This window comes from Bombina bombina, chromosome 6, assembly GCF_027579735.1.
Source record: "Bombina bombina isolate aBomBom1 chromosome 6, aBomBom1.pri, whole genome shotgun sequence".
NCBI lineage: Eukaryota > Metazoa > Chordata > Amphibia > Anura > Bombinatoridae > Bombina > Bombina bombina.
This window is the reverse complement of record NC_069504.1, coordinates 169,156,368-169,171,059: the sequence shown is the minus strand read 5'-3', so window position 1 is coordinate 169,171,059 and position 14,692 is coordinate 169,156,368. Positions and strand designations below refer to the sequence as shown.

The 14,692-nt window shown below is 38.2% G+C and overlaps 1 protein-coding gene across 2 annotated transcripts in view; it reads left to right on the top strand.

Moving 5' to 3' along the window:
* Positions 1 to 14,692, top strand: part of PTPRZ1 (protein tyrosine phosphatase receptor type Z1) — a 380,311-nt gene that overhangs the window by 317,387 nt on the left and 48,232 nt on the right. For both annotated transcript variants that reach the window (XM_053716675.1, XM_053716674.1), the window contains 2 exons: positions 4,013 to 4,147; positions 6,289 to 6,452. In XM_053716675.1, coding sequence (XP_053572650.1) covers positions 4,013 to 4,147; positions 6,289 to 6,452 — 299 coding nt within the window. The remainder of the gene's footprint in view (positions 1 to 4,012; positions 4,148 to 6,288; positions 6,453 to 14,692) is intronic.

The following is a 14,692-nucleotide window of genomic DNA, read 5'->3' as shown; positions in this document are numbered from 1 at the left end:
TCCCGTGTGAACCATGTGCTGTACTTGGGCCATATGTGTGTATTCAATTAAACCGGAAGTGATGTCACTACCAGTTTGGCGAAAACTTGCCACTGAACTACCCCCACAAGTTATGTAATGAGATTGTTATAGTCAATAACTTTGTGACATCCAAGTGTATTGTGCTAATAAGAAACATCATCCCTCATCATCTTAATAAGTGTGCAATATAAGAAATCATGTTATTTTGGAAACAATTGTATGTGCTAATGTCGCTACCATGGTTGTCATGGTTACCCATTCAGGTAGCACAATATAATATGTCTACTAAGTGGCTCTTATTAAAGAGCTAAACAATAAAAATAAATCTTGTGGCAGAGTGTGTCACTTAGATCCAGTGACATTGTGAAATTGCCCATAATGTTTATCACACAAAAAAAAGAACTTGTGAACACAAAAAATATAACAAAAAAACATTATCATGCTATACAGAATAAAAAATAATACTTTTAGCACATGATCATCCATAGATACTCATTTTTAGCTCACTTGGTGCTATATATGGAGGGTGAACCAAGATGTATCAAATGGTCCTTCTTGTTCAAAAATAATAAACTAGAGGTACCTAATCAAACCAATTACTAACACTACAACGTTATGTACCAGCCAGAATGTTAGATGTTAAAACCTTATTCACTTTATTGTATCTTAAGGGGTCTACACACATGAGCGAGTTTACAGTCCCATTTAACTGATTTATATATAGGTACCAGAACAGGTATTATATCAATGATTCAGGCATGATAACTTTATATATTATTTACGTGTAAATAATGGTATTACTAAACCGGAAGCTATCACACTTACGGTTTTTGTGGAACACATGGTGTGCATTCCACTGTGGAACAAAGGAACTTATCTGAAATACACAGGTGATTTGTATTTGTTTGTAATGATTTGTGAAACACTATTTAAGATTGCAATGTGACACTTTTTTCTTTATTCTGATGAAGGGGTCTGTGTGAACCCCGAAACGTCAATACATTTTGGCTGTTGACTCACTACAAAGAAGGCCTGAGAGTGCATTTGTTTGCTTCTATATTCATTTCATTTTTGCACCCAGGCAGATGTCCCGGGAGGGTGGATTCACTTTTTGGGAGTGTGTTTTATTCTGTTTTCTTAATTGAATTTAAAGAAGCAGGAGTTTTTGTTCTCTTGTTTTGTCATTAATAAACAAAGTATTAATTACTGCAATACCTGTTGTCTTGGCAGATCATTTCTCTGGGTGGGTCCTTTAGAACTCCAGATGATATTCCAGTATAGCAAATGTATTTTTTTGCAAACCATGTATGAGTGCTGAAATCCTTTGCTTAACTGATCTTTAAAATATAAGATCTGGTCTTTTTCTGACAAATATTGTTCTATTTTTAACTTGAGGGTCTGCACCATACCCCATTCTTTATAAAGAATAAAACTGAGCTTGACTGCCCTGTTTTTTTGGAGGTACTTTGGCACATCTATTATTCTAAAATCCCTAATATATTTTATATTAAAATTTAGGTGCATTTTGTAAGAATACTCTCCCTTTATTTTTTTTTATTAATTTTCTCTCTCTCTCTCTCTCTCTCTCTCTCTCTCTCTCTCTCTCTCTCTATATATATATATATATATATATATAAAACACACTCCCAAAAAGTGAATCCACCCTCCCGGGACATCTGCCTGGGTGCAAAAATGAAATGAATATAGAAGCAAACAAATGCACTCTCAGGCCTTCTTTGTAGTGAGTCAACAGCCAAAATGTATTGACGTTTTGGGGTTCACACAGAAAAAGAGGGCTTGGCTGTCCCTTTAAGAAGGGAGATCAAAGATTGTATACTTTGTTTTAAACCAACATAAACTAAGATTAGAGTACAGACTTCCGTTTAAATAAATAAATAAATAAAAAAAATTGTGCCAAACTTCTAGCAGGGATGACTAGATATGTTTTTTCCCTAGCAAGGCTGAATTTTTCCCTTATGAGACATGAGCTCTATGTATTTAACTTTTGTGCTGCTGTAGGCTTTGGAAAAATGACTGCTAGTTCATATTTGCCCCATATATTTCTTATAACCAGAGTCCATAGATGCATAGAGGGATTGTTCATACCCACTAGACAACTAGAAATTATTAACATGTAATAATAAAACAGTTGGTGAACATAATGTGTGAAGGTATCATGCCATAGAACTACCCATTAGAATTTGCTGCCTCCCTAAATCTAAGATTTAAGATATATGAAAGTTAATTGGTTAATCAAAGAGCAGATTTGGGGTATTTCTTCTGTAACTGTGTTACCATGGTTACATAATTGTGTACTGCAGTTTAAAGGGACACTGAACCCAAAATGTATATTTTGTGATTCAGATAGAGCATCCTATTTTAAGTAACTTTCTAATTTACTCCTATTATCAATTTTTCTTCGTTCTCTTGCTATCGTTATTTGAAAAAGAAGGCATCTACGCTATTCTTTGGTTCAGTACTATGGACAGCACTTGTTTATTGGTCGGTTAAATTAATCCACCAATCAGCAAGAACAACCCAGGTTGTTCACCAAAAATGGGCGGGCATCTAAACTTACATTCTTGCTTTTTAAATAAAGATTCCAAGAGAATGAAGAAAATGTGATAGTAGGAGTAAATTAGAAATTTGCTTAAAATTGCATGCTCTTTCTGAATCACGAAAGAAAAAATTTGGGTTCAGTGTCCCTTTAAGTCTGGTCAAGATTTTAAAACAAAAACTCGATTTTAAATTCTTTTAATTTTCATTAACTGCAATTGCTGAAGAAATAATGTTTTGCTGCAGAAAATGTTGCTGCAAATATATTTCTTTAAACTAAACCATTGATATTTTTGTGCATTTATTCAAAAGATTGCTGTGAAATGTGTATTCTAAAACTGCAAGCTAATGTTACAGAAACATTTTATTATTGTTTTTATTAAACTGCCTTTTTTTCTTATACCCGCACTATTTAAAGGGGCAGTAAATGTTATATGAAAGTTTGCTGCAATACAATCCTCAGAGCCAGTAATCTGTAAAACCTCCTTAAAGAGTATTTAAATGTTCAGAAGCTCTTTTACTTTTTAATTTTTTTGTTTAATTAGCAGTGAACGGGTTCAGTCTTACAGGAAGCAAATGCCTTTCCTTCAGTGTGCTCACGCTTTACTCAACCACTCAGCGATCTCTGTAATGATTCATTGTTTTCATTACCAAATTGTTTTCATTAATTTTGCTCTGCAAGAGAACATATTTAACCCCTAAGAGTAAATTGATCATATAATAAAAATATAATAAAGTGAAGTATTTTATATGTCACATTATTAGGAGTCATTATTTATTTTATTTTTTTGCAGATCTAAAGCAAAATTTATATTTTATTATATATTTTATAATACGCTTTTTTTAGTTTGATTAAAACATTGAGGTCCACTGTTTATACTACCAAGTCCTGTGACACAGTATGAAACGATAATGCACATGATCATGCAACTGAGAAAGTATTGAGGCAAGCGATTGTCTTCTGATTGGCTGAACCCCTCACTGCTAATTAAAATTAAAAAAAGCTTTGTTCAGTGGTGTTGGTAGCATATACTGGATATAATATTTGGAGATAATCTTTTGAAAAATATTTCACATGTCAATATGGTTTAATGGTATGTTACAGAAAACTGGCACTGAGAATTGTATTGCAGTATATTTTTTCTTAACATTTATTCTCCCTTTAACTAACCATTTTTATAACACGCAGTTAACAAATACAAAAATGAAGACTATGTCAAATATTAGAAGCTCTTTGGAAGCAGAACATCCATCTTCTTATTTTCATTTTTTTATTGGTTTAATGTATCTATTTTTTTTTTGTATCTGTCATTGTATACTGCTACTCTTATATCCAGTGCTACAGACATTGTGTTGCACTTTACAAATAAATGATAATAATAATAAATATATTAGTAGTTAATAATTATTAATGGGTTTTTTTTCTGATTTTCAGAGGAAATGCGATCAGTACTGGCCAAGTGATGGCAGTGAAGAGTTTGGAGCATTTTTGATTACTCATAAGAGTATTCATGAACTAGCTTATTATACAGTGCGGATATTTACAATTAGAAACACCAAGATTAAAAAGGTATCCACAATTATCATAGTATGTTATGGTAACATAAGGGAACATGAAATATTCCTGTTGCTTCTGACACTGCTTGAGATTGTACCCACTTTTATCCAGTGGATCTGTGTTGGTAGCTATGTATACAGCAATGTTTTCTTTACCAGTAAACAGGTGTAACATTAGTAACATAGTTTGCATTGATCCACAGCAGTAATTTAATAAAATTAACATCATATAGAGCAGTCAGGGTATACTGATGGCCCAACAGCAACATGGACCCCTACAGCCTTCTGCTGCAAAATGCAAAAAACAAACTTTCACACTTACACATCTTATTTAGTGCTGTAAGGTTCTTTACAGGATTATGGAAAGTCAAAATATTCATTGAGAACCCTGAATTGTCCTCCTTTTTAGAGGAAGTAACACAGCATGCTAGGAATTACATAGTATTCTGGAAGCTGTAGTTTACTGTTTCACTTTTTGTGTTGGGACACAGCAGTTCTAGACTCTATTTCCCAGCATGCAGTGTTTAGTGGTGGGGAGTAAGCATCCTGGAATGGCAGAAAGCTATTGCATGAGGTCCCATCCCTTCCTCCTGTTTGTTTATGAGCCACTGGGACATACACTGAGGAAAGCATCAGGGTGTATGGTCTCACCCTCTACACAGGTAGGAGAGATGCACTATGTTTATGAGCCCATGGTACCCACTGGGAGGAGCAGCTGGGAGTATGGTCTGCACTCTGCATAGGTCAGGGGAAGTGATCTTAAACTTTGCACCATCACCTCTATATTATATATTTCTATGTATGGTCAAAGGTAGGGGGTGTACTGAACCATTGCTCTTAAACTCTGCTCTGTCATCTCCACATTGTATATTTATATGCATGGTCAGACCTTCTGTGCAGAGGGGGGGGGGGGGGGCACGGTGCCAGTAATCAAAAACTCTGCACCATGAATTCCTGATTAAATATATTTCCACTCCCACCACTTTTTTTCACAGCAGAAAACAATAAGGTATCTCATTAATGGCAATGTGCTATGAGTTAACATTTTCTGTGGAAAGTCCTCTTACTCACACAGTTGAATAGTTTGTTAAAGTTTTGCCAATAGCACAAATATGGAAATGTTTATTTTGCATGTATTAGGTAATGCACTGTTAATGCAACATATCAAATAAACAAATTACAAAATAAATAAACACATAAATAAATAAATAAATAAATAAAACAGCATACTCCTTCTAGTTCAAGTTAGGAGTCTGGATAAAGTTATTCAGTGAGCATGTATGCAAAATTAGAAGCAAATGAAAGTTAAATTACACTGAAAATATCACAATTTTGAAGTATGAGTTTATCTATGGGAGACAGCTCTTCACTCACTTTGCCTTCCAGGTTTAGTTCCGCTTTTAAAAAAAATTGAATGAAGTCTTTAAACCCCTTTAATTTGGGTATGATGGAAATTAACTCCATGAATAAAATGAATTCTTTAAATGAAATGTAATTCCGGATCTACATCAGCTGCTCTGCCAGCCTCTACACTGGCTCCCCACACACTCCAGAATACAATTTAAAATATTAACCCTAACTTATAAAGCTCCCAACAGCCTCACTCCCAACTATATTTTCTCTTTTGTCTCCAAATACTCCCCAAGCCATCCTTTTCGATCAACCTATGACCTACATCTCTCTACCCCTATTATCGCTACGTCCCTCCCTCACTTTCAACACTTTTCACACACTGCTCCTTTCCTCTGAAACTCTCTACAATGCTCCATCAGACTAACTTCACCCTTGTATAGCTTCAGACACTCTTTGAAACCCCACCAATTCAGAGAGGCTTCCTATCTCTCCTCTGTTTTTCATCCTACCCATTTTATAGTTATACCCTATCTCTGTATCCAGCACTACAGAATTTTGTGGCGCTATACAAATAAATAATAACAATAATTATAAAATATCTAGGGTAACTGGAGTCTTGACTAGTGAAGCACATGCATACATAACTCATGCTCATAGGTCACAAGAATTACAGTACCTACTGAAACAAGACTGTTACAAACAATTACGTTTCCAAGAAATTATTGTTTAAAAAAAACTGTTAAAATATTAATCATTGAAGCAACTTTACTATCTAATAATATATTATTCTATTTCCACTAGGGATCCCAAAAAGGTAGACCTAGTGAACGCACAGTGACCCAGTATCACTACACTCAGTGGCCAGATATGGGTGTTCCAGAATATACTCTTCCTGTTCTTACCTTTGTGAGAAAGGCTTCAGCAACAAAACGTAGGTCCAGCGGACCCGTTGTGGTGCATTGCAGGTAGGTCATTCCACTCACTGGAAAATAATGTCTAGTACAAATATATCCCTTTGGGGAATAATAGGTTTGATAATGACGTGATCTTCTGAGCAACGTGGGTGTACAAATGTTTTAGATACAGGATCTTAAATGTCATAAAAACATTTTGGTGCATGTTTTATATATATATATATAGCAATAATGTATTGAGAATAGTTGTCAAAATATTTATTTGTTGTTATTAGATTCTGGTTTTCATCCTGTTTATATATTTCCTTATTTCATTTTACAACTGCACAAAGTTTGGTAAGGTATTAAGGGGGCGCTGTATTGTAAAAATTGCTTCCCCTAATGTGTTCCCAGTTACTTGTCATAACAGCTGCAAACTAATAAATGTATAGGAAAGTGTTCTTTCTTGTTTATTTTTGGTTTTAAAAAAGCTAGTTTTGCATATTGAAACCATCACCAGTTGTTCTCAAGGTCATGTCCATTTAAATGGTCTGAGCCTGTAATCTCTATATACACAAACATAAAACTCCTTATTTCTCTCCTCACAGCCACTGGGAGGTTGATTAGTATGGTTGCCTTTTGCTTACTTAGCTTTTCTGAAGATAATACAGCAAACATCATATTTTCAGTATATGGTGTAGTTTCAACAGTCAAAAGCAGCTATTTCAAATAACAAAATAAACATAAAACAAACATTTGCAAACAATTTAATATACACCAGCTAGAATAATAGATCATTGGGAACACATTAAGGGAAGAACATTTTACAGTATCCCTTTAAGGATAACATTCCTCCAATTTTTATTTCACATCCAGCATCTTGATAATTTTATAGGAAATTAGCACCTCAGAGAGTATGTTACTTAGCAATTCTAATAAGATGGTATTTGTGCTTGCAACTCTCACCTGTGATTGGCTCAACCACAATAGGCATTCACATACATTTTACATATGTAACAAAGTAATGCATTTGCATCTATGTAAGACTTTGTGGTTTTAAACACTACAGTTATAGAATTATGGATTATTAATATACTAGTCTTAAAGCCCGTGTACACAGGCCATTTTTTGCAGTACAGCAGTCCCACCCCTTGCTCTCTCTCCCCCTCTCTTTTGCTCTTTCTCCCCACTCTTTGTCTCTCTCTCTCCCCTCTCTTTAGTGCTCTATCTCTCCCTCCTCTCTAATGCGCTCTTTCTCCCCCCTCTCTTTTGCTCTCTTTCTCCTCCCCCTCTATTTTTCTCTCTCTACCCCCTCTCTTTTGCTCTCTCTCTGTCCCCTCTCTTTTGCTCTCTCTGTCTCTCCCCCCTCACTTTTGATATCTCTCTCCCCCCTCTTTTTTGCTCTCTCTCTCCCCTCTCTTTTGCTCTCTCTCCCCCTCTCTTTTGCTAACTCTCCCTTCTCTTTTGCTTTCTCTCCCCCTCTCTTTTGCTCTCTCTCCCCCTCTTTGGCTCTCTCCCCCCCCCCTTTATTTTGCACTCTCTCCCCCCTCTGTTTTGTTCTCTCTCCCCCTATTTGGCTCTCTCCCCCATTTCTTTTGCTCTCTCTCCCCCCTCTTTGGCTCTCTCCCCCCCTTTCTTTTGCTCTCTCTCCCCCTCTTTGGCTCTCTCCCCCCTTTCTTTTGCTCTCTCTCCCCCCACTTTGGCTCTCTTCCCCCTCTCTTTTGTGCTCTCTCTCTCCCCTTTCTTTTGCTATCTCTCTATCCCCCCTCATGTTTGCTCTCTCTCTCCCCCCTCTCTTTTGCTATCTCTCTCTCATCCCTCTTCTTTGCTCTCTCCCCCCCCCCTCTTTTTTGCTCTCTCTCTCTCCCCTCTCTTTTGCTCTCTCTTCCCCTCTCTTTTGCTCTCTCTCCCCTCTCTTTTGCTCTCTCTCCCCCCCTTTCTTTTGCTCTCTCTCCCTCTCTCTTTTGTTCTCTCTCCCCCTCTTTGGCTCTCTCCCCCCTTTCTTTTGCTCTCTCCCCCCTCTTTGGCTCTCTCCCCCCCTTTCTTTTGCGCTCTCTCCCCCCTCTTTGGCTCTCTTCCCCCCTCTCTTTTGCTCTCCCCCCCCTCTCTTTTGATCTCTCTTCCCCCTCTTTTGCTCTCTCTCCACCCTCTTTTGCTCTCTCTCCCACCTCTTTGGCTCTCTCTCCCTTCTCTTTTGCTCTCTCTCCCCCTCTCTTTTGAGCTCTCTCCCCCTTTCTTTTGCACTTTTTCCCCCCTCTCTTTTGTTCTCTCTCCCCCCTCTTTTGCTCTCTCCCCCTTTATTTTGCACTCTCTCCCCCTCTTTGGCTCTCTCCCCCCTTTCTTTTGCTCTCTCTTTCCCCTCTTTGGCTCTCTTCCCCCTCTCTTTTGCTCTCTCTCCCCACTCTCTTTTGCTCTCTCTCCATCCTCTTTTGCTCTCTCTCCCACCTCTTTGGCTCTCTCTCCCCTTCTTTTGCTCTCTCTTCCCCTCTCTGGCTCTCTCTCTCTCAAACCCTTTAGCGCACTATCTCACAGCCCAGCCCGGCCACACCCCCATCGCAGCATCCTGCCCGGCCACACCCAACATGGCACCCCACCCGGTCACGCCCCCCTTTCTTTTGCTCTCTCCCCCCTCTTTGGCTCTCTTCCCCCTCTTTGGCTCTCTTCCCCCCTCTCTTTTGCTCTCCCCCTTCTCTCTTTTGATCTCTCTTCCCCCTCTTTTGCTCTCTCTCCACCCTCTTTTGCTCTCTCTCCCACCTCTTTGGCTCTCTCTCCCTTCTCTTTTGCTCTCTCTCCCCCTCTCTTTTGAGCTCTCTCCCCCTTTCTTTTGCGCTTTTTCCCCCCTCTCTTTTGTTCTCTCTCCCCCCTCTTTTGCTCTCTCCCCCTTTATTTTGCACTCTCTCCCCCTCTTTGGCTCTCTCCCCCCTTTCTTTTGCTCTCTCTTTCCCCTCTTTGGCTCTCTTCCCCCTCTCTTTTGCTCTCTCTCCCCACTCTCTTTTGCTCTCTCTCCATCCTCTTTTGCTCTCTCTCCCACCTCTTTGGCTCTCTCTCCCCTTCTTTTGCTCTCTCTTCCCCTCTCTGGCTCTCTCTCTCTCTCTCTCTCTCTCAAACCCTTTAGCGCTCTATCTCACAGCCCAGCCCGGCCACGCCCCCATCGCAGCATCCTGCCCGGCCACACCCAACATGGCACCCCACCCGGTCACGCCCCCATTGCGGCACCCCGCCCTTCACCACGCCCGACCGCACCCCTCATCACGTCCGGCCATGCCCCTGACACGCCGCTTTCGCCTCCCTCTCTGCTGTCAGGATACAAACGGCCAGGTATGTTTGTCCTCGCCCAGTCTCTACTGCGCATGACTGCATCTTACAAACATAACTGGCCGTTTATTATATGGGATAATATTCCAGTATAATATATTAAATATTCCATATTTTTATGTACCTTTAATATGTATAGAATCAATATAATGCATGTGAATTTATATTGCCTCTTTATGCCAAGGAGATAGAGATAAGGTTAATTTTAGTGCTGAATTTGGCAAGCAGCAAGCCATCAATAATCTCAATGTAAAGTGTTCACACATTTACAAACTATAGTTTTTGGGCTCCCATTGACTTCATTGGTAGCAGAAAACAACCTTCTGTTGCCATACTTGGGAGAGAGCAAAACATTAATCTGACAGCTTTGTCAACTGTGGGTTGGTGTAATCCTTTTTTGGCAGCTGGTATATGCGCAAACTCGACAGGAGTACATTAATTCTTCATGTACACTAACCCAACATATTATTTTAAATATCAGTAAATAATGTATAATAAGTCATTATGATAGATGTACTAAAAAATATAAATTATTTATATATATATATATATATATACAGTATATATATATATATATATATATATATATATATATATATATATATATATATATATATATAAAATTATAATTTGTTTGTATAGCGCTGCCAAATTCCGTAGCACTGGGTACAATGATAGGGGTATACAATGACAAAGATTTTTGATAAAATACAAAACATAACAAAACTAAACAAATCTAGTACAGGAGAAAGAGGGCCCTGCTCCGGAGAGCGCACAGTCTACAGGTTTAGGGTGCAGAGACATATGGTTGGGGTAGCTTGTTACATCGGTTGTAGTTGCAGCAGTGAGTCAGACAGTTCATGTATTAGTTTGGTTCGGATGAGGGATGGAGGAGAGATGGTACGCCTCTCTGAATAGGTGGGTTTTCAAGGAGCGTCTGAAGCTATATAAGGTTGGAGACAGTCTTATGGAGCAGGGTAGAGCGTTCCAGAGGACATGAGCAGCACGTGTGAAGTCTTGGAGGCTGGAGTGGGATGTAGAGATAACAGGAGTGGATAGAAACGTAGGTCAGAGGTTGATCTAAGAGGACGGGATGGGGAATATTTCACGATGAGAGAGGAGATATACTTGGGAGTTAGACTGTTTAGTGTTTTGTAAGTTAGGGTTAATACTTTAAATTGTATTCTGGAGTGTATGGGGAACCAGTGTAGAAACTGTCAGAGTGGAGCAGCTGATGTAGATCGGCGACTTAGGTGGAGGAGTCTTGCAGAAGCATTCATAATAGATTGGAGGGAGGAGCGGCAGTGTTTTGGAAGGCCATTTAGGAGTAGATTGTAATAATCAATGCGTGAGAAAATGAGGGAATGAATAAGTATTTTTGTAGTTTTTTGAGTAAGGAAGGGACGAATTCTGGAAATGTTTCGTAGTTGTGAATGGTAGGATTTAGTAAGGGCTTGTATATGTGAGTTGAATGTGAGCTCTGAGTCTAGTGTGACCCCAAGACAGCGGACCTTGGGTGAGGTGTTTTGAATAGAGTCTCCAACCGTCAGAAAAATGTCATGTCTTGGATGTCTCGAAGAGGGGAGAATAAGAAGCAGCTCAGTTTTGGACAGATTGAGTTGGAGGTAGTGTGAAGACATCCAAGAGTAAATTGCAGAGAGGCAGTTGGAAATCTGGTTGAGTAAAGAGGGAGAGATATCAGGAGAGGAAAGATATATTTGGGTATCATCAGCATATAAGTGGTACTGGAATCCAAAGGAGGCTATAAGTTTTCCAAGGGAGGATGTATAGAGAGAGAAAAGCAAGGGGCCCAAGACAGAGCCTTGCGTTACTCCAACTAGGAGAGGCATAGGATCGCAAGATATGTTGTTAAAGGAAACTGAAAAAGAGCGTTTTGAGAGATATGAGGCAAACCAGGAGAGGGCTGTGTCTCGGATGCCAAATTAATGTAGTAATTTTAGGAGGAGAGGATGGTCGACTGTGTCAAAAGCAGCGGATAGGTCAAGAAGAATTAGTAAGGAGTAGTGGCCTTTTGCTTTAGCTGATAACAGGTCATTTGTTACTTTAGCAAGAGCAGTTTCTGTTGAATGTTTAGGGCGGAAACCAGATTGTAGTGGATCAAGTAAGGAATTAGTTGTGAGAAATTGAGTTAGCTGATTATAGATCAGTCGTTCCAATAATTTTGAAGCGAAGGGAAGAAAGGAGACCGGTCGATAGTTAGAAGGCGTAGAGGGGTCAAGCAAAGGCTTTTTTAGGATTGGTATGATTGACGCATGCTTGAATGTATCCGGATACTGTAATATAAATATTACAGTATCTATAATAATTATCATGTTTTACATTTCATATTTAATATTTCAAAAATGTGCCGTAAAGGGACATGAACCCCAAAATTGTTCTTTTATGATTTAGATAGAGTATATCATTTTAAGCCATTTTCCGATTTACTTCTATTATCTAATTTGTTTCCTTCTCTTGGTATCCTTTGTTGAAGAAGCAGCAATACACTACTGGGAGCTTGTTAAATGCACTGTGTGAGCCAATAAGATGAGGCATAAATGTTCAGCCACCAATCAGCAGCTTCTGAGTCTACCTAGGTATTCTTTTTAACATACGAACAAAACAAATTGGATGATAAAAGGAAATTGGAAAAAAAAAATCACAAGCTCTATCTAAACCACGAAAGAAAATTTTTGAGTTTCATATCCCTTCAAGATAACTAATTCTTCCTGTGCGCTAACCCAACACTGCATTAGACCTACAGTGTAAAACCCGAAACATTACGTATATTTAACATTCCATGTTCTTAACATAGAATATTTTTTACTTTGTATTATTAAATATGTTATAATGTTAATGTAAAATATATATCTAGATCTATATATATCTATAAGAATAGATATACAGTATAATTATAGTTATATACAGATCTATATAGAAATATGTATTTAAAATAAAAATAAAATTTTCTTGTATGTGAAGAACATTGGAATGTGAAATATTAATAACTCCTGTTGGGTTAGCACGCAAGCAATAATTGTTTTTTTCTTCAACACTGTGCATTGAAGCCCTTGAGCACAAAACCTTTACTTTCGTCTTGTAAAACCTACACGTGCAAAAAGATTACTCTTAGCTAAGTTGACGATCAATGGGAGCACTAAACAATGTGTAATCTAGCCCTATATGTGTTATTAAAGATTAGGTTTAATATGCAACAAAAATCACCCAACAATGGGTTACATTACAAGTGGAGCACAAAATTGATCATTCGCGAGTGCAATATTTGTGCTCCACTCAGTAATACCGGCGCACGCAAATCTGCGCTGTTATTACAAGTAAAGCGCAATCCAGGGGCGACTTTGAGTTTGCATTGCATGGAAGCTTTGCGCTCACAAGAGTGCACTTCAATAGGCTCCAATGGGAACCTCGTTCTGATGCCAATAGATAAGGCACAGAACCTAGAACAGTGAAGGGGTAAGTCGTGCAGTGTGGGCAGCATAATTAAAATATATATTATATGAATATATACATATATATGTATGTGTTTATTTGTGTATATACACATATTAACACATAAATATATATGTATGTAAGCATAGAGATATATATTTACAGTTTAAACACAGTCCCTATAGACCTCTATGTAAAGGCACTTTTAGTGCTGTTTTTTTCAAACACCCCACATCCCCTCACTTTAACCCCTTATAATTGCTTTGTGCAGTTATTTAAAAATAAAGATGCTCATCATTTTTATTTTAAAAAATGAACAGTACACTTTATTTTGGGGGTAATTAGGGGACATTTATTTAATTTGCCAGAGGTCTGACCTCTGGTTAATGAATTCTAGCGCAAATGGCTGATTATTTAAAATGAGCAAATTTTCCCCTTTACGGGCACACGTTAAAATAGCGTTTCACTTGTAATCTAGCCCAATATTTATTGGGTAGACAGATGGGTTTATGGTGCTCCCACATCAGCCAATAAGAATGTCTTATGCTCTGAAAAAATAGACTTGGAAATGAAGCCCAGTAAGCTGATTGGTTGGATTGGAACCCTGGACGTTCCTGGAAAGATAGAAGTTGTTCTTTGCTTTTTTGCTAAATCTGATAAATACTGCCTGGGTATTTGCTGCTTTCACAATTTAAATATCTACAGTTTACTGAGAAACATTAAAATATTATAATAGGTTTTTCAGTTTTTTTGTTTGTCCTACTGCATGATTTTGCTGTTTGTCTCTCATTCTTTAGTTCGTACTCATTCTATAACACAATGGACTGACGGTAAAAAGTTCTGCACTCTGGCAAGATGATCTAAGACATTTTATCACTACTGTGAGAGATGTATATCTTGCTATGCTGGATGTGAAGGAAAACACATACATTGCAATATACTTATCTAAAAAAGCCCCCAAAGAGTTTGCATGATTTCTCTCTATGCAGGCACATTTTTGGTCATCAAATTTAGGGCCTGATATTCAAAACCTCGCTGCTCAGACAAGATATATTAAGAACAATTTAGAAACACAAATGTTATCTGGAGAAATGTTTATGTTGCTTGGTAGTGTTCTTTATACAAAACGGAAACTTCTGCCTAAAAATACAAGGTTTAAAAAAATCCCAAAGATTTTGTGTGATTTCTCTCCATGCTGGTGAGATTTTGAATATTAGGCCGTCAGTGTGACTAATGTGAAATCTGTGTTGTGTTATTCAACAGATTAGAACACATCATTGCATTAGAATGTCCTTTTAACATCAGTTTTTGCATTATATATTAAACACGCCCCCTCCCGCCCACCGTTGTCGCGCTGAACAGAGACACACTACTGATTGATCCTCACGCGCCACTGCTCTGCGCACAGTCTATCACGGATCAGGTGCCAGGTGTGTTTGTCTAAGGCCAGGTGTGTTTGTCCTCGCGCAGCACATGATAGCTTCAGACAAACACACATGGCCTTTTATAATATAGGATTGGCCTACATGTTTGTTCTTGTATATAAA